Consider the following 25,557-nt stretch of genomic DNA (forward strand, 5'->3'; position numbering starts at 1 on the left):
TAATCCGACATGTTTGTTTGTATCGTGACGTCAACACGCCGACTTGACGTCAACACGCCGACTTGACGTGAGCAGAACAGCAGATCTGAGCCAGTTTTGCGTCTTGGCCTGTTTAGGCGGAGACGCTGCGCTGGAGCGTATTCAACTTTTCCACTTTCAGGGGTGGTTTGAGATTTTTGCGTCTTCAAGCCCCAAAAACGCCGTCACCATATAAACGAAAGGCACTTCCGATAAAATATTTTATCGTCTTTACTCGCAAGCGTCTTCGTGTAAACGGCCCCTATATTGACAGACTGTTCTGAGGTCAGCAGCAATGATCAATCAGTTTCGACATGAAGAGGTGAATGAATGTTGTACTGCTTTTATTCGTTATTCAGATTGGAGTGGTGCAGGTTGTCAGAGATCAGCTGTTCTTCTCTGGTCTCAGCTCTGAAGTTCGGCCCCTCCCACCTAAGACTCCTGGACCTGAGCTACAACAACCTGCAGGATTCAGGAGTGAAGGATCTGAGTGGTTTTCTGGAGAGTCCAGACTGTAGACTGGAGACTCTCAGGTCAGACTCTGTTTTATTTTTGTGCTCAGATGAATGTGATGTGAAAGTTGTGTTGACACTGAGCTGCAGACAAGAGGCTGATGTTATACTGATCCACACTGAAGGTCGTCATGGTTTTCTTCTTCTCTGCTTTTAGTCCAGTCACTGTTCCTCTCCACATTTCACCTCCACTACAGAAACACATGTCATTTGTCAGAAAATAACTGATCTATCCACAAGTTTCCAAACGTCATCAATGGTCAAAACCGGAAGCTGGTTTTTCATTTCTGGTGGAATTACACATTTACGTTTCCATGGTTTCAGTCATTGTCATATGGCACGTTTCCACTAGCGCTGCAACCAGGTACACTTTTGGTATCACCTCAGCCCTGGTTTCAAGCGAGCCGAAGCGTTACTAAAACGTGACGTCAGCCGACTGCCTCCACTGATTGGCCGATGAGTGTTGTCACTGGAAGCGTCATAATCACGCGACGACCGACTAAAATGTAAATAAAAAAATAAAAAGACTCACTCACCACTTTTTACAGCTCCAGTTTGTACTGCTGTTTGACTTCAAACACGAGATGGCTTCTCAGAAGAAATCCTCTTCCTTGGTCGGTCGAAGAGGTCCAGACGTTCCTGACTCTGGTTGCCGAAGAAAGGATTCAGAGGGAGCTCGACTGCATCACACGGAACGAAAGGGTTTCGGTTTCGCGCAGCTGTGTTATGACAACCCCGCCCACGTCGTGGAGGCACCAAGTGATACTCAGTTGTAATGGAAACAACCAAACCGAGCCGAGCCGAGCCGCGCTAGTGGAAATGCGCCAATAGTTGCAATAAACGCATGGATCTATTAATGCTGGCTTTTAACATGGATGTCAATTTGTGTGATATCCATTGTTAAAAGCTGGTGTGATGATCAATGCGTTTTACAGATTTACATTGAAAAAAAAAATCCATGCATTTACCGTGACTACCGAAATCATGGAAACGTAAACATAAAATTCCACCAGAAGGGCAAAACCGGCTTACATTTTTGACATTCGGAAAAAGGTGGATAATCAATAGCTGGTGGCTCCTCCTCTTTCCTGAGGCTCTGTGATGTTTGTAGTGAAATATTCAAAGCCAACATGCCATTAGAGCTGGTGTTGCCATGGATCTACTGAATTGATTCAGTTTTGATTCACAGGGTCCTGACTCCATTGGATTTTATTCAGTCAGAGATATTTCACTTACAGTTTCTATTTGTTTGGATATGAATGAGATTCTCAGAGAACTGATGCTGTAAATCAGCGGTACTCAATAGGCATCCGGCCCGCCGAACCTTCCAATCAGGCCCGCGACTGAGTTCTACTAGTTTACATATTACTGTATACTGTATTTTCGGGCTCCGTGCGCCTGTAAGTCAATGCGCTGGGACATAGAAACACGTGCGGAGCGTTTGTGTGTGCCTGTGAGGCGCTGCACTGGGATACAGAAACGCTGACGAACCCAAATCACCATGCGCGAGTGTTTGGGGAGCGGGCTGGACTGCAGGGTTTTCCCTGCCTGTCTGCAGAGACCGTGGGTGATTTTCACCGCCGTCTTGGTTCAACTGTGTGTGCATCATGCACGGGGGGCCGTTCAGATGAAGCGTCTTTTGCGCGCGCTCAAACCCATTCAATGTAGCCGCGAGTCATGCACGCTCACAACTCAAAAGCCGTAGCCGCGCGCATTTGATGAGACGCAATTGTTTTTTCGTGCACGTCAGTGGTGCACAGCTGCACGACCTGCTTCTCCCCCGCTGTTGTGTCCCGGTCCCATCAGCCTGTGTCACCTATGTTTTCCACTGAGCTCTGCCTCGTTTGAAAGGTGAAGGAAGCCCATGTGTGGAAAGACGTCGCCTCCGAGATGTAGAATGTGTGTTATAGAAGAGAAACACATTTCAGGACCAATGACTTGTATCCTCAGAACAGAGTCAGACGTCCTGTGATGGTCAGCCTCCTTTCATATTTAAGCTGAAAATCACAGGGCATGTCTGAGGATACAAGTCAGCAGTGTAAAGCTCCAGCATGATATGTAAATGATGATATGACAATGTCAAGATTTTTCATTTTATATCATACAAAACACCATGAAGTGTATAAATAAAAATTATGTGCTTACAAGTAAAATAAAAAATATTTAAATTATTAGACGAAAAAGGTGAATTTAATTTCAATCTAGGCCTATTTGAATGTGCGGCCCCCAAGGTGTCTGTTAAGAAAAATTCTGGCCCTTCGAAAAATGTATTTGAGTACCCCTGCTGTAAATTGTTCCTCTGACCTGCTGCATTATTACAAACATTAATGTTCACCATTTATTTATTTTATTTTATTCCATCATGTGTAGAATAAAAACCAGTTGTCTCTTTGTTCAGGTGGCACCAGCAGCTCTACACCTGAACTCACCTGAACACATCTTGTTGTGTCAGACACAGGAGTGTTAAACATCAACCTCAGCTTTTATGAGTCCATACTGGATTATTCAAGTGAAAAGTGATTTTAATGTGAGAGCAGATTTTTTCCCTCCAGCCCAAAGTCCCATAATAAAAAGTGTTGTGTGTGCTGATTTCAGCTCTTTGAAGAAGCAGGTTCAATGTATGAAGTCAGTCAGCAGGTTTTCTGCCTCTGAGCTTCATCAGCTGCTTCAACGTGTGTTTCCATCATGTTTGTTGTCATGACAACAGAGTTCAGCCTCACACATTTGTTTGTCTTTTTAAAACTTGAGCATCGTCAGTAAGTCTCTGATCAATGTGGCTGCACAACATGAGTTTGTATGGATGGAGCCACCGGTGGAGCTGACAGGTGAAGAGGCGGAGTCACTGCGTCTGTGTTGAAGCAGCAGCAGCTTCTCATGAATATTAATAAGCCGTTTTCTCTCTATGTGACTGTTTAACCTGCTTCCTGTTGCTTCAGCTGTTGGACTTTGATTTTCTAAACTTGTTCTTTCTGAAGCTTCTTCAGCTCTGAACAGATGATGAGACACTGAACGCTGTCAACAAGGAGCTTTGTCCTCAACTCACTGCTTTTATTCTTTATTCAGATTGAAGAAATGCAGTTTGTCAGAGATCAGCTGTTCTTCTCTGGGTTCAGCTCTTAAGTCCAACCCCTCCCACCTGAGAGAACTGAATCTCAACAGAAACAAGCTGCAGGATTCAGGAGTGAAGGATCTAATCGGTTTTCTGGAGAGTCCAGACTGTAGACTGGAGACTCTGAGGTCAGTTCACTGACTGTTACTGTTGTAGATCTTAGATCTGTAGTGTTGGGCCAGTCTTCATTTTGTTCACAGAGATGATTTGAATTTGATCTTAATGTCAGAATGTTTTACTCAGATAAAGACTGACTGGTCTGAAGCCATCACATAAGATGTGGATGGGTGGGGTTTGTCAACAGGTTTGTGTTCAGTTGAATGTGTGTAGTTTTAGTCTCCTGAGACCAGGACCAAGAAAGACCTTAGTCCTGGATCAGGACTGGACCTTTAAACTTTGATCCAGTTCAGTCCTGAATAAAAATGTTGGAGTCAGTGTTTAGTCCAACATGTCTGATCAGATATTGATTCTATATTGACAGACTGTCCTGAGGTCAGTAGCAATGATCAGTTTTGACATGAAGAGGTGAATGAATGTTGTTCTTCTTTCATTTTTATTCAGATTGCAGTGCTGCAGTTTGTCAGAGATCAGCTGTTCTTCTCTGGTCTCAGCTCTGAAGTCCAACCCCTCCCACCTGAGAGAACTGGACCTGAGTGACAACGACCTGCAGGATTCAAACCTGAAGGATCTGAGGGATCTCCAGAAGAGACCAGACTGTAGACTGGAGACTCTGAGGTCTGAGGTCAGTCAAATCTGTAGCTGTTTCCCTCATCAATCAACTGATGAAGGAAAAGTGTTTCTGGGCAGTTTCACTGTTTGTGTGTTTTTTGTTTTATTTTTCATCATGTACCTTAGATCCACAAGATATTTAGATATATAGTCAGGATGTCACAGCTGATGTCATAGTTCAATCAACAAATTATTTAAAGAAACAACAAGACAAGAACCAAAAACAACAGAGTGTGGAGGCCACACAGAGTCCTAAATGTTCTATTATCAGGTAAAGGTGTTGTGGTGTTAAGACAAAACCAGTTGTTGATCTTTGCTTTAGAATAATGTTAGTCTGCAATAAATGGAAAATAATGTATTTTTATGAGAGGCCGTTTAGGAAATATTGCTCTCACATGTTACATCATACTCTCTTACAAACACTACTATAGTCACACACACTTACTATCATACTCTCTTACATACACTACTATAGTCACACACATTTGAAATATTTATTTATGCCCACATATAAAGAAGTACAAGGGTTCTTGCACAAGGGACATAAACACTGCCAATGCAGTATCTTTAAAGTATCTTTAACTTAACATGTGAGAGGAAATATGAATTATTTCCTAAACGGCCTCTCATATATTTTTGTTTTTCTGGTCAAACTGGATAAATTTTATGGAGATGATCAATAGAACAGTTTCTCTATGAAACAGCCAATCATATACTGCGGTCCCACAGATACTCAATAACTTGTAGCTGTGACATGAGCTGACAGGTAACAGGAGGAAATCCCTCACTGACGTGTTGGAGCAGTGATGCTGCAGTAAATGCTGCACGTTTCACTTCAGTTCAATGTTGTTTCAGTCTTTGTTCATATTTGTGTGTGTGTGCAGGTGTTGGCGTTAAAACCAGATCTTCTTCACCACTGACTGCCAGAGGAAGTGGAGGTCACTCTTAGCGCTGCAGTCTGAACTGATCTGAGAACTGCTCCACTGTCACACAAAGAATCCAGTCCACCATCGTCCCTGTGCTCTAATTCAAATAATCTCTATGATGTTCTACATGTGTTTAACCAGCAGGTGGCGCCTCTCTGTGTCATGTTTACGTCGTCAGCAGGAGTTCTTCTCTATTCGGGAGCTTTGAGGCCTAGTCCACACGAGCCCGGGTATTTTTGAAACCGGAGTTTTGCTTCGCGTCCACACCAGTGGTGTAATAAAAACACTCAGTACACACGCAACCGTGAAATCCGCTACCAAGTGACGCAATGCACGTGTGGAAGGCTGTTTTAACCAATCAAAATACAGTGGAAACCGCTTGGATCGAAAGGCTTGGGACGGAATCATTTCTATACAAATGCTGTTTAAATAATTCGTTATCAATATATATATATATATATATATATATATATATATATATATATATATATATATATATATATATATATATATATATATATATATATACTATCTTATAGTGTTCATTTTTGGTCATTTTATGGATGTAAACATGCGCAAAAACCATTTCAAAACTACGTGTTATAGCTTTATTTCACAGACTCCAAGTCCAACAATTAAATATTAATTAATTTAATAAAAATGTGTAGCCTATTTATTTTATTTTCGGCGGTGTCCCTTTGACGTGCACTGCTGCAGCAGCCTGCACATGTTGCTGCGCTGTGTCTTGACTCTTGTGCTGTGTGTTGTTGTGCGCTGTGTTGTTGTGCTGTGTGCGTCACCTGGCTGCTGAGCCACATGACTGTCGGTGCGGCGCAACTCTGGCTGTTGTGTTGTCTGTCAAAACATGGATGAATGAAACATATCCACTTTATATCGACCGCGGACGTCACGGATACATTTTCGGCTTTTGGCTCGTTCCTCATCTCCGCATAGGCTCTTTTTATCACTGCATGACAGCAGCGCGACCCCCCCTCCCGTCGTACCCGGGACATAGGCTATTGCCTGTTCATTCATGAAAATCATCCCGAAAAACTCTCAATCAAACAAGGTGGGGAATAAGAAACTGCAGCGCTACTGTAGTAGTTCTGTAATTTTAAAAACAGCTGATCTGTAGCGTCACTTGTTACTGTAAATGATGCTGTGTGGAAAACCAGCTGTGGTCTGTGATTGAGGGTGAGTTTGGAGCTGACAAGAGGATCGCCCTGACGACCGTTTCGTTATATTTTTCTCATCGAAAAACTATACAAATAGCATTTAGATTATGTAAAAAAATAAAAAATAAAAATAAAAAGTGATAAAAATCCACTTTGTCACCTCCATTTTTGCGAGCTCACCTGCAAACCGCTGCAAACAACCTCTGCGGGCTGGCAGTGTTTACATTAGCACGTGTGCAGCTATGACGTAAACGAGTAAAACAATCACGGTTGCAGTGTCCACACGCACCCGGTGAAACCAACCCCAGGCCGAAAACCCCACCCTGGACTCCGGTTTCAAAAAACCACGGTTTCAGGGTTCCAAAAGCACGGTTGCGTGTGGACAGGACATACAACCGGGAACATATGTTCACGGTTTCAAAAATACCCGGGCTCGTGTGGACTAGGCCTAAGTTTGTGTAGAAATGGTGTGAAAATGAAAACACGATACATTACATATATAAAATGTATCAAAAGTCATTATTATCTTTACTATGTAGTTTTTCTCTGGGTTCACAGTTAGATGGCACTGATTTGTATATAAATTGGAGTAAAGTAAGTAAAAGAAACTAGGATGAGGTCACAGCTGATTGGGTGGTCAGAATGATACTGCACTGTCACAGTTAATGGGTTCACACTGTAGCTGTATTATGTAGTGCACCCAAATGGTGTCACAAGCAGAACCTTTGTGGCCGGAGCTGTTGCGGTTCGGGTGGTCTTAGGTGTGTATTTATTACACAAGAACGAGCACTCCGTGTCTTCATTGTTGCTGCATTATATCTGTTCCAATTGAGAAAGAAGTTATGTTTCTGAACCGTAAGCTGTGTCTGAAGGCTGTCTACTCCGGCCATTTGAATGTGTTTCATGATGTTTATATGATGTGGAAAAGTTAAAAGAACCAAACTGCTTCGCAGGTACATCAGTGTTGCTTTGCCCTGTGTTTTGTCTAGCAGGCGGGTAGGAGGAGGTGTTTTACACCACAGATGCATTACTTACCTTTTAACAGAATTTTGTGAACTGTTTGCCTGAAATAGAGAGATTGAAAGAATCAGATATATGATGTTTGATTGTGTTTTGAATTTGTGGAAATGAATACAGATGCAACCTGTACACAAGAATGAGCACTCTGTGTCTTCATTGTCGCTGCAGTATATCTGTTCCAACCGAACTGTATTTAATACGTGGTCAAAACTGTGGGGCCCGTAACAATTATAACACATACTATAAGAAACAAGCTGTGATGCTTGTGTGTATGAAACAGGACACATAATTTACTCTCTCTCTCTTGCACACACACACACACACACACACACACACTCTTGCTGTACTCAATGAAGTTAATAAAAATATTAATTAATTATTAAGATAAACAGGCTGACATTGTTTGGACTGTAACCGGACTCCCGCTGCGATGAGCTGATCTCACAACCAACACAACTATTCTTAGACCTTTTGTTGTGCTGACGGTCGGTGTCTGCCATCACGCTGACGACATGTGGAAGGTCAAACGTGAGTGTCTCATCGTTTTCTCTGCATGCCTCTGTGTTTTTCACTCAGGACAGTAACACACTGCTACTGTAGTTTGTCACATCTGACTGATTCAGTCTTTGTTCTGTCCACGTACAGCGATGAGACATCTACTGTATGACAGTCTGTGAACTCAACAATCCTCCATGTTATAAGATCAGGACAGGATGTCTCTTTATGACTTCACTTTCATGCAGTGTTAAACTGTTATTATTGATAATCAATGATAATTAACATGTGTATGATTAGATTTTCACATGTGCAGGTTGTTGATACGAACATTTTCGAGGCAATTTGATTCTCACTGAACTTAATGTTTTTAGTTATTAGTTTTATCATCAAGTTTTTGCAGAAACAATTTATTTACTAAATGTTTGTTTATCTCAACAGATCCATTATTCCTCTGCTCTTATTCAACAAAACACTGATTGATGTAATTTTTGAATTGTTTATTAAAATTTGTTTATGTTGTAGCTCCAGTTGCGTTTCCTATGGAGACGAGGTACCGGACAATTTTAGAGGTAATGACAGAGTGACACAGAGACATGAGGTCAGTAAAAACTGAACGTTAATTAATGGGAAACACTGTTATTCAAAAAGTTACTATTCTTAGTGTCGGCAGCCTTTTACATTACATCCAGTGTAGACACACACCGGTTGACCTGAGTTGGTCCAGGTTCACATTCTCACCTGAGGGGCCACACCAGAGCTTGGCATTTGGTGGATTATTTTAATGGCATATTTGTGTTTGTTCTTTGTATGTTGTCATTACTCTGGGTCTGATGTAGAGGATTTCCTTTATCAGATGTATTTTCATTAAATTTCATTAAAGAGATAGAGAGAGAGAGAACCTACAGTATTGTTATGGTTAGGGTTACAGTGGCTCAGGTGGAGAGAGCTCACACATCGACAGGACTCAGACTAATGAGACTTGTTGATCACATGTGGGCTACAGTCACACATCTTACCAGTGATTCTGGACACAAGGTTATTTGTTGCTGGATATGTTCATCCCTTCTTCATCTTCTTCTAATGCCATATCTACTGAGCTCCTCAGTGTCCACATCTGAACCCAGTACAACTCTGTGATTTGCTACAGCACGAGATTGGCAGCAGGAACATCCAGCTGACAAACCTGCAGGATTCAATTCACTGACACTTTAGTGTGTACATGAAGGACAAACCAGGTAACATTTGCATTAATGTGCATTTACATGTTTTTTAAACTGTCCTTAAGTGGTTTGTGAAGTGATTTCATGTCAGTGTCTGATGACCACAGAAGAAAATAATAAGATGTCAAGTGAAGTCCAGGTTGAGATCAGATGGAGATGAGAGCTGTCAGAGTCTGCTGAGTCAGAGTCCACTCTCAGGACAATGGGAGCTCAAGTTGGCTCCAGCCAAGGTGACAGGACAGGTAGGTCATCCAGCTGTTTCACTGCTGCTGTAGAACCTGGGACTTAAGTTGGGTGGCTCGCCATCTACTGAACCAGCTGATCCTCCTCACTGGATCCTTCCATCCACATCAAGGACCTGACCTGGATTTTGGAAACACAGTCATAGTTTCTACATTTATGTTCTGTTAGATCATAATACCGAGTACTAATTAAAATCAAATACTAGAAACTTACTCTCTAATTCAACTTCCACATCCCTAAATAATATAGAACACATTCAAACATTAATCTTACACAGTATAAATTCACTATAACTTGAGTTACAGCGTCCTTAGTGAAAGCAGATTTATATTTCTCTGTGAGACGCAGTGCTTCTATCACCAATCAAATCAACACAATAACTTTGATTTGAAAAAAACTCTTTGCAGCAACAGTAAAGTTAAATTCTCTATCTTACTGTCCTTTAATCTAAACTTCTACTTGTAAAAACACTTAATTACCTCTGACAACATGAGGAGCAGGTAAACAGGAGCTGCATATTCACAGGGTCAATATGAAAAAATTCAGAAAACCACAGTAAAATATATGGTGAGCTTTATATTAAGATTATAATACTCACTGCTAAGACAAAACATGGCTAATGTTAGCTCAACAATAGTTCAACATTTTAAACATAGACTTAAAACGTAAACTGTTTCAATTACTTTGTGTGATAATATTGATTTGTAAATAAAATAAACTCTTTATTTCTTAACCCACTGTATCCAACTGGGTGACAATACTCTCATCTTATTTATTTATAATCCCTCTGTGCTTTTAAACAGGAAACATCTCAGCAGCTCTTCTACCACTGCTGTATCCTAGCTTGCTATTTATTCATGGGCTCACATTGAATTAGTCCATACAGGTGTAATACCAAGAGTTGACCAGCAGGTGGCGTCATTCTACCTGTATCAAGTCACTTCCCTTCTCCCTGTCATCAATGGTTACAGTTACAGACAGGAAGTCACATGAGTGTTCATGTTGTTCACTTACAAGTTGTTTCAACTATATTTTATTTCCTTGTCTGTTATTTAAAATGACAACAAATGTGCTTTTAATTAAATCAATTTTTTCCAGTTTCATATAGATAATGTTGTTGATCACTTTGACAGCGAGAAGGGAATGTAACCAATAAGCAGAATTTATTCAGGGTCATGAATAACAATTCACTACCAATCCACATTTACTGATAGATTGTTGGACTTAAGTTCATCTCACCTCATCACTGTTTCTTGCTCTTCACTCTCAGCAGAGATTCATGGAAAACGCAGAGGACTCACTTTGTACAAAACATCCAGATATTGTTGAACTCCGCAATGTGAAAAAGACTTGTGATGACGCAACCGAAAATGATCGACAGTTGAACTCGTCAGCGATTGAATGACGGACCGCTACAATCCAGATTTATTTATAAACTGATGGACTGACATTAATCTCACTTCATCAGTGTCCAAACACACATTTCTATCAAATAGTAACCCAGCTACTCAGTAACATGTTCTCTGTACAAATACAAGTGCAAATATGTTTAACCCTTGGTCTTCAGATATTTATCTTTTATGAACATAAATGCACTTTAAATTCTCACTTTTGACACAAAACATATTGTTCTACTTCAGTCCATCCATGAATTATACCTGATAAAATATTACTTACCTTTTCAATTTTTAATCCAAAAAAGAAAAGGAAAAAATCCTAAATATGTATACGTATATCTGTATAGAGTTCCTTATGTCTTTATTTCTATAGTGTGTGCGTGTGTGTGTTTGCCTGGAAGGATGAAACAGGTCACAGAGATGGCGAACAGTAGCTTTCTGCTTCTATGGTCTCCAGGAAACATCAGCGATCTCTCCCCCACAGCATCAGTCCATCCACTAGCAGGGAAACATAACATTATCAGGTGAGATGAGGTGAGTGAGGTTCAGAGCGTGGACGAGCAACACACACCTGTTGACTCTGCTGCAGCTAAACCCGTCAGAGCTGCTTTAAACTCACTAATTAACCACAATGCTCCTAATTTAATATAATACAGAGTTTAGCACACAGAAGATTTTCAATAAAATGACACACTACGCAATGAAATGGTGAGTAAAACTATACAGCACTCAACACAACACCCAACTGAGATACTTAACTAAACTGAACATTTGGTATTTGAGTTAAAAACAAATACGCCTAGCATGGTGGCTAATTAGCGATTAGCTTCACTCGCCGTTAGCGTGCTAATACCATTCATTTGCTCATTAAAACTTAACCATGGATCATGTGACACATTATCACAACACAGACAACATCACACATTGAAGATGAGAGCTCACCTGACAGGGAAACATCACGTTATCAGGAGAAATGAGGCCAGTGAGGAGCAGAGCACAGACGACCAACACACTCCTGTTGACTCTGCTGCAGCTAGACCCGTCAGAGCCCGCGAATCTCGCTGGGAGCGCCATGGTAACCAACTGACGGTCGTAAAGCAGCTGTAATGTGATACTGTCGTGAAAACCCTTAAAGGGACATTACAGCACAAAACTGAACTAACACAGCTGAACTTACAGCTGTGTCTCCTGTTCTGTGGTGCTATTTCATGATCTTTCACAGATCACTCTCTACCTCCAGGGGGCGACTGTGAGCTACAGTTCAGAAATACTACATTTGCACATAAAGTCAAATGGATTTATGGCTTCTCAGCATGGAATACAGTTGGTTATTTAAAGGGATAGTTCACCCTAGAATGATATTTCGCTCATTATCTACTCACCCTCATGTTGACTAAGGGCTGGAAGAATTTTCAGAGTCCACCGTCCCTTCTCTGAGTTACAGGGGGTCTCGGCGTAGCAGTGCATTTCAATGCAACGGTTGCAAAGGGACACCAGAGCTCTTCGTAAAAAAACACACACAAAAAAACATCCAAATACCTCCATGATGCTCGTATGTAATGTCCGTCTTGTGCTGAAGCCCCAAATTGCATAATTGTTAATTGCGTAATTGTAGGGGTCCGCCCGCTATTCAGACATCCCGCTATTCCGACATGTCACTATTTAGACATCCCGCTATTACGACATCCCTCTATCTAGACATACCGGTAGTCCGACACTTTTTGATACCGCTATTCCGACACGTCTTTTTTTTTTTTTTTTTTTTTACAGCTGCGATACCCAGGCGCGTCTCTCTCTCTCTTTTCTTTTCAGCATGTCTATCACTGGTTTGATGAGGGAGTGATGTTCTTAATCTCAACAACTCAACTATCAAGCAAACAAAACTGACACACATGATAAACAAACAGAACTATGCTGCAGTTTGTTTGTCAAGTTAACCTGTGACCTTCAGCACCACGGACAGCGCCGCGGATGAGCCGCGGAGCTGCAGCTGTGAGCGTCTGGGCTCTGGGCTTATGGCCTGGGGCCTCATTTATCAAAACTGTAAGTAAGCAGTGTAAAACTGCTGCTACTAAATGTTTTGCTTAGGCCTACGGTGAAAAGACAGCCCAAAATATTTACACCTTTTTCAGATCTATCAAACTGTGCGTGCACAACTCTGCACCTCAACTTTGATAACTGGATCCAAGAATGGTGCGCAGTTGCGCACGTGAACACACCTCCGTCCCGGAATGCCTACACAACCATATGGTCAGCACGTGCATATTAATTAGCCATGTGCGCTCTGTGGAGCGACAACAAAGTGACAACGAAGACAACGGGCGGAGGGAGGGGGAAAGAAAGCGAGATACATGGCATCGGGCAATAAATCAGGCAAAAACCTCCCAAATCTCAACAAAAGGGAGCAGAAAAAAGAATAATCTTATGTAATCTGCCCCTTTATTCCAGACAATCTTTTTTTTCTTCTTTTACCTATGTTAAAACAATGTAAAGCAGCAGGATAAACTCAGGTGACAGAATAATAACAGTCTCAGCTCTGCAGATCAGTGTGCGCTGCTGCCGGTGTGTTTTTAAACTTGGAGGGTTTGTTTTTTCTTCTCTAATAGGCCTATGTATTTGTGTATGAGAAACAGTGTCTCAGATGAAAAAATAAAAATAAATCAGAAGGACACTCTGACTATAACGTAACCAATCAATGTCGGAAAAGCGGAATGTTTGAAAAATAGTAAAGTGCCGCTACTCCGACAATGAAAAAAAAAAATGTCGGAATAGTGGGACGCTTAAAAAATAATGTTAATGCCGCTATTCCGACAATTAGAAGTCAATGTCGAAATAGCGGCATGTCTGAATAGCAGCATGTAACCGTAATTGTAAATAAAAAATTAAATAGCCTAAGTCTATATTTTAAGCTTGTTTGTAGCGGAAGCTTCTCGAAGCTCCTCTTCCTGGTCCATCCAAATCTCGCGTGATTTGCGCCGGCGTCAGTGCGGTTACTGCGAATCACGCGAGATTTGGACGGACCAGGAAGAGGAGCTTCGAGAAGCTTCCGCTACAAACAAGCTTAAAATATAGACTTATTTAATTTTTTTTTGGGACAATTACGCAATTTGGGGCTTCAGCACAAGACGGACATTACATACAAGCATCATGGAGGTATTTGGATGTTTTTTTGTGTGTGTTTTTTTACGAAGAGCTCTGGTGTCCCTTTGCAACCGTTGCATTGAAATGCACTGCTACGCCAAGACCCCCTGTAATTCAGAGAAGGGACGGTGGACTCTGAAAATTCTTCCAGCCCTTAGTCCACATGAGGGTGAGTAGATAATGAGCGAAATATCATTCTAGGGTGAACTATCCCTTTAAGAGAAAGCACAACACACATTGCATTTAAAACAGCTAAAAACAGATCTGTGAACATTAAAGGAAGATTTTTATTCAACAGTTGGCACTTTACTCCATGCAGTTTAAGGATAGCACTTTATGACATAGTCTGATAAATGCACTTTAAGTATTTCACTACTTTTTTATTTTGTTCTACTGATGCAACTATCGTGTTATGTAATGTAATGTAATGTATTTGTATTATAATTTATGTTTGATTTACTGTGATTGTACATTATTTGTGGACCATGGGACTACAGAGTGAAATCACCTACAGAGCTAAATTTGGCATATTTACCATAATTTTTTGTATGTTCATGAATATGCAGAGTCTCATTACAAATTAACGAATAGATCAAATGAAAAATAAAAGTTACTAAGTTGTGTCTTTAACCCCCTGGTGTCACCAGCAGAAACAAAGGGACACTGGAAATTCAACTTAGGCTTATTAAATCGTTTTGATCTAGGGCTACAACAGCGATCATCAACATTATTTATATGAAGCTGGAGCAAAAGTCAAAGTTTATCTCATTAAAAACACGTTAGTTGTTAAACAACAGACAATGAAATAACAACTAGTTACAACAACTTGTCAGTGAACAACAGACACTCACAGAGTCATTTGACGTCTTGAAAATGTAGAGAAGAGGAAGGAGGAGGAGCCGTTAAACCTGTTCCAACAGGTATACAGCCGGTTGAAGTGAAAGTGTTTAGTTCAGACTCCATTTTCCGGTTAACAGATCAGAAGGAGAGAAACTGAAGTCTGAGACAGGTGAGCGTTAACACAACAAGTTATTATGAAAGTGTGAGAGTGTGTGAGTGAGTTTGTCCCTGTGGACTGTGGAGGGAAGAAGAGTCACAGTGAACTTCAGGCCACACAGGCCACTCATCAACAGGAGCTGATGAAGAGGGAGGGCACTTCAAGTGCAAATACACAGACTGTAGTTTCTAACTATTCTATTATTCTTCGTAGTTCACCTGAACGCATCTGAGTGACGTAACACAGACATGAATATCAACTTTTAACACGTCCATCTTCACATGTGTTCATCTGATCGACTGTCAGGTCCATTAGTCTGTTACCCAGGAAATATTTGTTCAGGAAAAAGAGGAGGAGAGTCAGGAGTCTGATTACAATCAGTCTCTCTCTCTCTCTCTCTCTCTCTCTCTCTCTCTCTCTCTCTCGCTATCAAAGTTGATCTGAGGAATGAGGAGTGAACTGTTGTGTAATACACAACACAAATGTTGTTTGTTGTTTATTAACAACATGACCTTAAACCACAGAGACTAGTGGGGTCTAATGAGGTCACAACACAGTCACATTGTTATAAATGACAGTGTCATTAAGATTCAACAGATTTCTGTCACAGTTGTAGTTTAAAACTTTAGATATTTCAGACAGCTTATTACTGTAAAAATATCATGTTTAAATCAATAAATACAGTTAAAGGGATGGACTGGGCTCAGAGAGAAGGGTCAGGTGTTGAGCTCCGGTCAGGTCAGACCTGATCGAAACTCTACACTGATTTAGTTCAGTAGTTTTGTTCTGTGTTTCTACGTTGTGACATTATACAGTCTGTTCAATTACCAGTAGACAATGTGGGAAATTACATTTCATAAATCAATATGATAAATTCATGAAACATTAGATTTTTCCCCAATTTAATAACTATTCAAAAATTGCAACTCATCCCCAGTGATGAGCTAACTATTACACATGAAAACTGACCAGGTGTTGTTTGTTATACTGTATACACGGTGTGTGTGTGTGTGTGTGTGTGTGTGTGTGTGTGTGTGTGTGTGCGTGTGTGTGTGTGTGTGTGTGTGTGTGTGTGTGTGTGATACTGTTTTCCCTCTCAGACTGACTGAAGTCCTGAAGATGAGTGTTCGTGTGGACGAAGACAAGGACGGAGCAGAGTCCATGAAGAGTCACTGGTCCAAAGAATTAAATCCAGACCTCAGTCCTGAACCTGGACCTGGACCCTCAGAGTCACAGTAAGAGACCTGCTACAAACCTGTGAACCTCCAAACTGTCTCTGTAAGGGACTGAGTTTAGTTTAGTGTGTTGAGGTGCTGGAACAAGGAAATAACTTCTCCCTGGTTCTTATCAGTTCATTGATACCGACTCATTTTTTATGATATGATGAGATCAAAGGCCGTATTATTCCTGCAGCTGATAGTGGTTATATATTAACAGAGCTCAGTGGTGGTGAACGACATTGATGTCACTGTAGACTACCATCAGACCTACCTCAGAGACAGAAACATGCACACACACTCTGTCCATCAGACTGATGAAGCACAGCGTCCTCATGTTCCTGTGTCATCAGCTTCAGTCAGTGTGAACGTTGCTGCACCAACATCAGCCCTGTCTCCACCTCCACAGTTTCCATAGGTGGATTCAGACACGCCCACTATCAGCTGATCTCATGTCAACACCTGTGTGAGCTCCACCTGTCTGTAGATCTGTCAGTGGACAGAGGGACAGAGAAGAGACACAGTCAGTACGTTTACATGCAGAGCTTAATCGAGCTATGCTCAAAATTCGATTTTTGCGTCAAGTCGGACTTCTGTCCTTGTCTCAATATACATGCAACTGAAAAAAACGAATAACTGATGGGTCCACCCCCTCATGCGGCGTCACCCGTTGCTTCAGCGGGTTAATACGCCTCCTGTCCTGTTGACTTTTCTGTCACCTGGTAAAAAACTGAATATAAACAACTTATAAGCTTAATAATAAATTCTCAACTGCAGTTCCCGACCAGACGCGTCAGTCTGGGCTGGATGCGCCCTGAGAATAGGATACGGGCTTCCTTTTTCCTCTCTCTCTCTCTCTTTTTTTTTTTTAAAATAAAACACTCTTGCTGGTTGCGCTGTGTGAAATGTATTGAATCGGCGCTGATGTTCGGTTTTTTTCTTTACTTTGCCGGGTTCGGGCGGCTTCTCTGCTCCACTTTGTGCCGTCTCTACTGTTGTGGAGCATGCGCACATGCATTGTCCAGTTATACTCCGACTAAGGCGTATACATGACGGAGAAAATCGAATTCCAATCGCATTATCTGGGTGTCTTAATCGGAGTTCTCAACTCCGATTTCAGTCGGACTAAGGTGTTTACATGCACTTCAGTTGTCCAGTTATAGTCGGATTAAGGCAATAATTCGGTTTTTTCAAGTGTCATGTAAACGTACTGACTGTCTCCATGTTGGAGGAGACACTTTAATGATCCACACGTCTCAGCCTTTAAACTGAAGTGACAGTAGAGATTAAAGCAGTTGATACACAGAGGCCAGAGAGTTGAAATAGCTCAGTGGTGAATTTAAACAGAGGAGTGATCAATGTTTCCTGTTGTCTCTGACTGTCTGAGCTTCTACACAGCAACAGGACAAAGAGCTGATATGACTCAGTCCAGAATCAACATCAAACACATCATCAGTGTCTGAAAGTCACAAAGAAGTTCAGAGGAAAACACGTCCAAGAGCTGCTGAATCTTTTCAAACATCTGGAGTCAAAACAAGATCAGATGGAACTGTGTGTGTAATGCACAGTTTTTCCCAGTAGGCGGCACTCTTGTATTGTGTGAAGGGAGTTATAGGTAGGAACCTTCAGTCAGGACAGATGTTTCTTCAGGGAGGAGCTCATACAGTTTTTAACTGAAGTCACCGGCCGGGCCGACTTTGTACAGTGGCTTTAAGCTCAGCCTCAGCTGCTACAGTGAAAATCTAACTGGTAAACAGAGACAGTAACTAGACCCATTCAGGACCAGGTTTTCATTCAGCTCATCTCTCTATACTCGCTTTCCTGCCTTTCCTTTACCTCTCTCTGCTCCTCTGGTTAATGAAGCCCCGCCCTCTTGAGCTGGACAACCAATCAGAGCACAGATGTGGAGCTGTGACTGTGACATGTTGTTGATCCAAAAATGTCTTGACAGGAGGAAGAGGAGTGGTGTCTCTGTGGACGAGCAGCTGTCCTGCTGTGGTCTCTGTCAGGACGTCCTGAAGGATCCAGTCTCCACCAGCTGTGGACACTGGTTCTGCAGACAGTGCTTCACCTCAGACTGGGACCAGTCTGGTTCTTCAGGACCGCCCTCCTGTCCCCAGTGTGGACAAAGACCCAGAACCAGAGGTGAGCTGCAGACAGCCAATCAGAGCAGCTGTGTACAAAGTGAGACTGAACATCTGTCTGTTGATGTGGTCATTTGTGAAACCAGGACCTGTTGTTTTCTCCAGTCATTGTTCCATCACACAGCACTGTCATTTAAGATGTTGATTCAAATCTTCTCTTTGTTGTCTGGAGTTTTTCTGTAGCTGATGAAAATAATCTGATCAGATTGCCAGACTCTCTGTCTTCAGTCTGACTCTGTCTCTTCTCTCTCAGCAGATCGTGGTCTGCAGGAGGTTTTAGATCAACATAAGATCAGTCTGAGGAGCAGATGTGAACGAGTGACTGAAGGAATTGAGGGAACAGGAAGTGGAACCCTCCTCAACAGGATCTACACTGAGCTCTACATCACAGAGGGACAGAGTGAAGAGGTTAATACCCAACATGAGGTGAGACAGCTGGAGACAACGTCCAAGAAGAAGAAGACCCTCCAGGACACTCCAATCAAGTGCAACGACATCTTTAAGGACTTCCCTGTCCAACAGAGAGAGGACCTCTCTACTGTCTCACCTGTCCAACAGAGAAAGGACGTCTCTACAGTCTCACCTGTCCAACAGAGAGAGGACGTCTCTACGGTCTCACCTGTCCAACAGAGACCCATCAGAGTGGTTCTGACCAACGGCGTCGCTGGCGTTGGAAAAACCTTCTCGGTGCAGAAGTTCACTCTGGACTGGGCCGAGGGCTTGGAGAACCAAGATGTCAGTCTGCTGGTTCCTCTTTCGTTCAGGGAGCTGAACCTGATCAGAGATCAGCAGCTGAGTCTTCTCAGGCTGCTCCATGTTTTCCATCCAACATTACAGAAGGTCCCAGCAGAGCAGCTGGCTGTCTGTAAACTTCTCTTCATCTTTGACGGCCTGGATGAAAGCCGACTGTCACTGGACTTCAACAACAGGGAGGTTGTGTCTGACGTCACACAGACGTCATCAGTCAACGTGCTGCTGACAAACCTCATCCAGGGGAATCTGCTTCCCTCGGCTCTGGTCTGGATCACCTCCAGACCTGCAGCAGCCAATCAGATTCCTCCTACTTGTGTTGACAGGGTAACAGAGGTCCGAGGCTTCACTGACGCCCAGATGGAGGAGTACTTCAGGAGGAGGTCCAGTGATGAAGATCTGTCCAGAGGAATCATCTCACACATCAAGATGTCCAGGACCCTCCACATCATGTGTCAAGTCCCAGTCTTCTGCTGGATCAGTGCGACAGTTCTGGAGCACATGTTGACCACAAAGCAGAGAGGAGAGCTGCCCAAGACCACGACTGACCTGTTCTCAAACTTCCTGCTGGTCCAGACAAAGAGAAAGAAGAACAAGTACGGTGAAGGACACGAGACAAGTCCACAGGAGCTGATGGAGGCCGACAGGGAAGTTCTTCTGAAGCTGGGGAGGCTGGCGTTTGAACAGCTGCAGGAAGGAAACATCATGTTCTACCAAGAAGACCTGGAGCAGTGTGGTCTGGATGTCACAGAGGCCTTGGTGAACTCAGGACTCTGTACTGAGATCTTCAAAAGAGAGAGCGTGATCTTCCAGAAAACAGTCTACTGCTTTGTTCATCTGAGTATTCAGGAGTTTCTGGCTGCAGTCTACATGTTCCACTGTTTCACCAACAGGAACACACAGGTCCTGGAGAACTTCCTGGGTGAAGAAAACAAGGAACATGATTCCAGTGAAGAAGAAGAAGAAGAAGAAGAAGAAGAAGAAGAAGAAGAAGAAGAAGAAGAAGAAGAAGAAGAAGAAGAAGAAGAAGAAGAAGAAGAAGAAGACAGTGAAGAAGATAACAATGACGAAGAAGAAGAAGACAGACAATTTTCTAATTATGACAGAGGTTTAACCTTGGATGTTTTCCTGCAGAGAGCCATGCAGAAATCCCTCACAAGTAAAAATGGTCACCTGGACCTGTTTGTTCGCTTCCTTCATGGCCTCTCGCTGGAGTCCAACCAGAGGCTGTTAGGAGCTCTGCTGGGTCAGAGAAAAAACAGTCCAGGAACCATCCAGAGAACCATCAACAACCTGAAGGAGATGAACAGTGATAAAATCTCTCCTGACAGAAGCATCAACATCTTCCACTGTCTGACGGAGATGAAGGACCAGTCAGTTCATCAGGAGATCCAACAGTTCCTCAAGTCAGAGAACAGATCAGAAGAGGAACTCTCTGAGATCCATTGCTCAGCTCTGGCCTACATGCTGCAGATGTCAGAGCAGGTTCTGGACGAGTTGGACCTGAGGAAGTACAAGACATCACATGAGGGACGACGGAGACTGATCCCAGCTGTGAGGAACTGCAGGAAGGCACGGTGAGGCCAGACATGATCAATATAATCAAAATGAAAGCAGCTCCACTGATCTTACACAAGCTACAGGCAGCAAAATTGGGACTGCCATTATTTTAAGTTTTATGTTTTCTCTAATCACAGACTAGGTTACTGTGGACTCTCTGAGACTCATTATGAAATTGTGGCCTCAGCTCTTAAGTCCAACCCCTCCCACCTGACAGAACTGGACCTGAGCTCCAACAACCTGCAGGATTCAGGAGTGGAGGTTCTGTGTGCTGGACTGGAGAGTCTCAACTGTGGACTGAAGACTCTGAGGTCAGTTTGTCTGTTGTAGTTTTTTTTTTTATCTGTGTAACCCTTTTACCACTGGCTCAAAGAGATTTTTGGCCCATTGCTATAATCCCTACAGTCATAGCAGTAGGTTCGTTACCTTTAACTGTTGGTACAAGCTATTTATAGAACGGCAGAGCAGAGCCGCAAGCTGCTCAGAGCTACGCTACAGAGGCTAATGGGAGTTGCTTTCGACTTGTCGTTGTTGAAATAAGAAATGTTTTTAACCTGGATTTAAAAGTGCTTACAATCGGGGCTGATTTAAGTTCTGCTGGTAGTTTGTTCCAGTTGTGTGCAGCATAACAGCTAAATGCCATGTCTGGTTTGAACTCAGTCAGTAGATCTCAAAGCCATACTGGGTTTATACTCTACTAACATGTCATTCATGTAATCTGGACCTAAGCCATTCAGTGATTTGTAGACCAGACCCTGTTGAAGTATAAAATGACAAAATTGCAGTGCACATCGCCCACGGTGCAGTTAAAGGTGAGGAGAGGAGCTCATTTGATTGATGAAGATCTGAATCGGCTGTGTTAATCCCACTCCACGCCTTCTCTCCTCCCTCTTTCCCACTTGGAGGGATGGGAGGAGTACCTGTGCTGGGCTGCACTGTGCACGAAATTTGCGCCCGGATACACCCCATTGGTACTGCTACCTGCGCCTAGACTGCGCCTGGTCTACGGAACTATAGCCCAAGGGGTCCAAGAACTAACCCCTGAGGAACTATTCTAGGACTGTTCCGCTGAGTCCTGCCCAGGTTTCCAACATGTTCAGCAGTATACTGTGATCCACAGTGTCAAACGCAGCACAGGACCAGAACTGACACCTTGCCTGAATCAGTGTTCAACCTAATATCTTCCCTTCCTTAATTATTATTTTTTCACTGCCATCTCTTCAGACTGCGCAGCTGTAACCTCTCAGAGATAAGCTGTGAAGCTCTGTCCTCAGTCCTCGGTGCTCAGTCTTCTAGTCTGACCGAACTGGACCTCAGTAACAACGACCTGCAGGACTCAGGAGTGATGCTGCTGTCTGCTGGACTAAAGGGTTCACACTGCAGACTGGAGACTCTCAGGTCAGGATGCATCAACAGTTCTAAAAATGCACCCACACAAAAACAAATAGGTTTGTTTTTTGTCGAACAAACAGAATCTACCATATGTGTAATTTTGTATACTTGCAGGTTGTCAGGCTGCATGATCACACAGGAAGGCTGTGCTTCTCTGACCTCAGCTCTAAGCTCCAACCCTTCTCATCTGAGAGAACTGGACCTGAGCTACAACCATCCAGGAGACTCAGGAGCAGAGCTGTTGTCTGCTGGACTGAAGGATCCAAAATGGAAACTGGAGACACTCAGGTATGAAGACACTAAACACAAATCTCTCACGCCGACCATACTGTTTATAAAAAAGAATCTCACAGGTTGTTGGTGCAGCAGGTTCATTTGACCCATAGGTATGATTTGTTGCTTGGTGACATCAAGTCCACATGTTTGGTTGCCATTGAGGAAATATTTATTTTAATCCAAATCAAGTCATAGTCAACCTAAGTATAGGCACTGTAATTATAGTTACCATGGTGTCCAAGGTCCAGTAAACCTACCATAATTTCAGGAGACACTCATGAGTTGTATCAGAAAGCTGAAAAAGATGACCACCTGTGCTGTTGTTCTGGTCGGAGTTGGCCTGAAAAATAAAACATCTGATGTGTTGTTAGCTGTTCTAAAGCCTCTACCTTCATTTCAGATTGGAGCCTCATGGAGTCCAATTTTTGAGACCAGGTCTAGAGAAGTGTAAGTGTGTCTTTAATTGGATTTATGACAAAGCAGCAGATACAACTCTCTTCAAAAGGTCACATGACTCATTCAGATAGCTGATGTCAACAGTTGTGATCAAACTGTCAATATATGATGATTTGCTCGATTTAACATCTGCACTTGTATCTTGTTCTCTCTATCAGATTCTTTGAATCTCCGACCTGATATGGGTACCATCAGCACAAAGCTCAGGCTGACTGACAGTAAGGTGACTCATGTGGAAGAGGAACAGTCCTATCCTGAAGGTCCAGACAGGTTTGAGCGGCCTCAGCTGCTGTGTGAGAACGAGCTGACTGGTCGCTGCTCCTGGGAGGTCCAGTGTGAAGGTTGGGTCGACATAACGGTTAGCTACAGAAGACCAAGGAGCGGCAAAGCCAGCGACAGATTTGGAGAGAACGACCACTCTTGGAGTCTGAGGTTCTCTGATGGTGTCTACTCCGTTTGTCACGACAGAAGTGAGACACATGTGACACCTTCAACACCGACTTCACTGAACCTCTGTATCCTGGGTTTGGACTCGGGTCAGTTGGTTCTTCAGTGTCTCTGTAGTTGGGAGTACAAATATCATAGGCTTCATGTCATATTAATAGACTATAAAGACATATTTAAGCTTCAGAATTGTAATCAAAAAAATAATCAGAGTGCAAATGTTTAACCTCAGTAGTTTTTATTTGAAATGAATCTATCACAGCTACACTCTGCTACTTCCTTGTTGGTGACAGATCGGAGGCGGTCACCAGGGACACGTTTCTATTGCATGAACTTGGAGTTCTTAATAATCAGATGCAGACCTTTACATCTACCAAGTGAATTTTCAGATACCAGAAGCTGTCTTCATCAGCTCTTATTAACCACTTCCATGTTTTCCCTATTCTGTGTTGTAAACTGTTTTCTTGTGTGTATACAACATCTATTGCACGTCTGCCCGTCCTGGCTGAAGGATCCCTCCTCTGATGTTGTTATGATGCCATATAAAGCCCTTTGATACAATATACAATATACATATACTATACAAATAAAATTGCCTTGCCTTGCCATCTCATACCTAAAACCACTGTCAACCACTCAAGTATTATATAAAGCAAGGAACTATCTACTACCAAAAAATATACAGAGAATGTTTCATGAGAGAGAGCAAGGTTATAATAAGAGAGTTCGCACAACAAAGAAAAGTTTCTGTATTACCATTTGTGGAATAAAACTGTGGAACAGACTGAGTACTAAAATTAAAAACATTTCAAGTGTAATTATATTTAAAAAGAGACATAAAGAAATTATTCTCCAGAGGTACACTGATAAATAATTCCCACAAGGTGCTTGCTTGGAATTGGATTAAAATGTTGCAGGAAATGGTATATTGTAAAGGAGGTATGTTGAATGTAAAGAAAAAACAATTAGCCTATTGTAAGTTTTGCATTATGATTTCAATTGGGAAGTAGAGTCAAATTTGAACGGGTAGGATAAGATAAGTTTAGACTTCTTCTAAACTGAGTTTCTTATGGATTTACAGATGCAGGTTACTGTTTTATTTTGTTTGGTTTTCATTTCTTGCTGTCTATATACTGTATATATACATATTTTAATTATTTTTGTACATTGTTATTGATTGATTGATTGATTGATTGATTGATTGATATCTTTATTTCGATCATGTAAACGACAGTGTAAAAAAAATAAAATAAATAAGATAAAATAATAATATAATAAGTGAACAGAAAAAAAATGTATACACAACATCTCATAAGCAACGCAGTTTACATGAGCGAAAAGGAGTAGGAAGAAGTATAAACTTATCTAATCCTACCCCTATCATTTTAACTATATGTTCTAATTAAACATTTTACACATTACACATTTTAATCCAAATAGTAAGTAAGCAAACACCTTGTGTGAATTATTCAATGTACCTCTGGAGAATCATTTCTTTATGTCTCTTTTTAAACATGATTATACTCGAAATGTTTTTGATTTCAGTACTCAGATTATTCCACAGTTTTACTCCACAAATGGTGATACAGAAACTTTTCTTTGTTGTGCGAGCTCTACCAACCTTTAGATTTGATTTCTCTCTTAAATCATAACCTTGCTCTCTTTCGTGAAACATTCTCTGAATGTTTCTTGGTAGCAGATAGTTCCTTGCTTTATATAATACTTGGACTGTTTTATGCTCCACCAAATCAAACAATTTTAGAGTTTTAGATTTCCAAAATAAGTCATTGGTGTGTGCCCCATAATCAACCCTGTGAATAATTCTCATTGCTCTTTTTTGCAGTATGAAAAGTGGCTGAAGTGCAGTTTTGTATGTGTTTCCCCATGTCTCCGTACAGTACTCTAAATAAGGAAGAATCAGTGAATTGTACTGAATCAGTGAATTGTATTAATCAAAATAAAGATATCAATCAATCAGTCACGGGCCTCGCAGGATGTAAAGATCAATTTCTATCGCAGCACTAACAGCTCAGTGGATTGCTGGCTTGCCCTCAGTGAAGAGGGCCTCCAGGATCCTGATGGACCCCTCACAGCCTGGACATGGCCTCCCATCAGGCAGGCTGAGAACCTTTCGGACTAAAACCCAAAGGTTAGGAATAGTTTTTATCTGTCCGTCTGTGATGTTTGTGTGCAGGGCCGTTGCTAGGAATTCTGGGCCCCCCTTAAAGAATACTAAAGTGGGCCCCTCCCCCTAGCTTTTCCTTTTTTTTTCTTCTTAGACTACGTATGTATTATCGTTTTTTATTTAGCCTTCTTTGTTTTGATGCTAATGC

The 25,557-nt window shown here is 42.0% G+C and overlaps 2 protein-coding genes across 2 annotated transcripts in view; both read left to right on the forward strand.

The window, feature by feature from the left end:
* The window catches only part of LOC146992419 (uncharacterized), a 44,770-nt gene extending 39,482 nt beyond the window's left edge, over window positions 1-5,288 (forward strand). Inside the window, exons 9-12 of the mRNA XM_085790549.1 lie at window positions 378-551; window positions 3,594-3,767; window positions 4,201-4,381; window positions 5,253-5,288. Of these exons, the coding sequence (XP_085646675.1) occupies window positions 378-551; window positions 3,594-3,767; window positions 4,201-4,381; window positions 5,253-5,288 (565 nt within the window). The remainder of the gene's footprint in view (window positions 1-377; window positions 552-3,593; window positions 3,768-4,200; window positions 4,382-5,252) is intronic.
* Window positions 5,289-16,085: 10,797 nt separating this feature from the next.
* On the forward strand, window positions 16,086-25,072 carry LOC146992421 (uncharacterized). The gene is made up of 9 exons (XM_085790558.1): window positions 16,086-16,220; window positions 18,154-18,386; window positions 18,600-20,673; window positions 20,794-20,967; window positions 21,881-22,054; window positions 22,163-22,336; window positions 22,725-22,771; window positions 22,939-23,316; window positions 25,068-25,072. Exons 1-9 carry the CDS (start codon window positions 16,105-16,107, stop codon window positions 25,070-25,072), a joined length of 3,375 nt encoding a protein of 1,124 aa, XP_085646684.1. The 5' UTR covers window positions 16,086-16,104.
* The last annotated feature ends 485 nt before the right edge of the window (window positions 25,073-25,557 follow it).

The sequence above is a fragment of the Trachurus japonicus genome, chromosome 1, assembly GCF_045865225.1.
Source record: "Trachurus japonicus isolate A0001 chromosome 1, Traja_1.0".
Taxonomy (NCBI): Eukaryota; Metazoa; Chordata; class Actinopteri; order Carangiformes; family Carangidae; genus Trachurus; species Trachurus japonicus.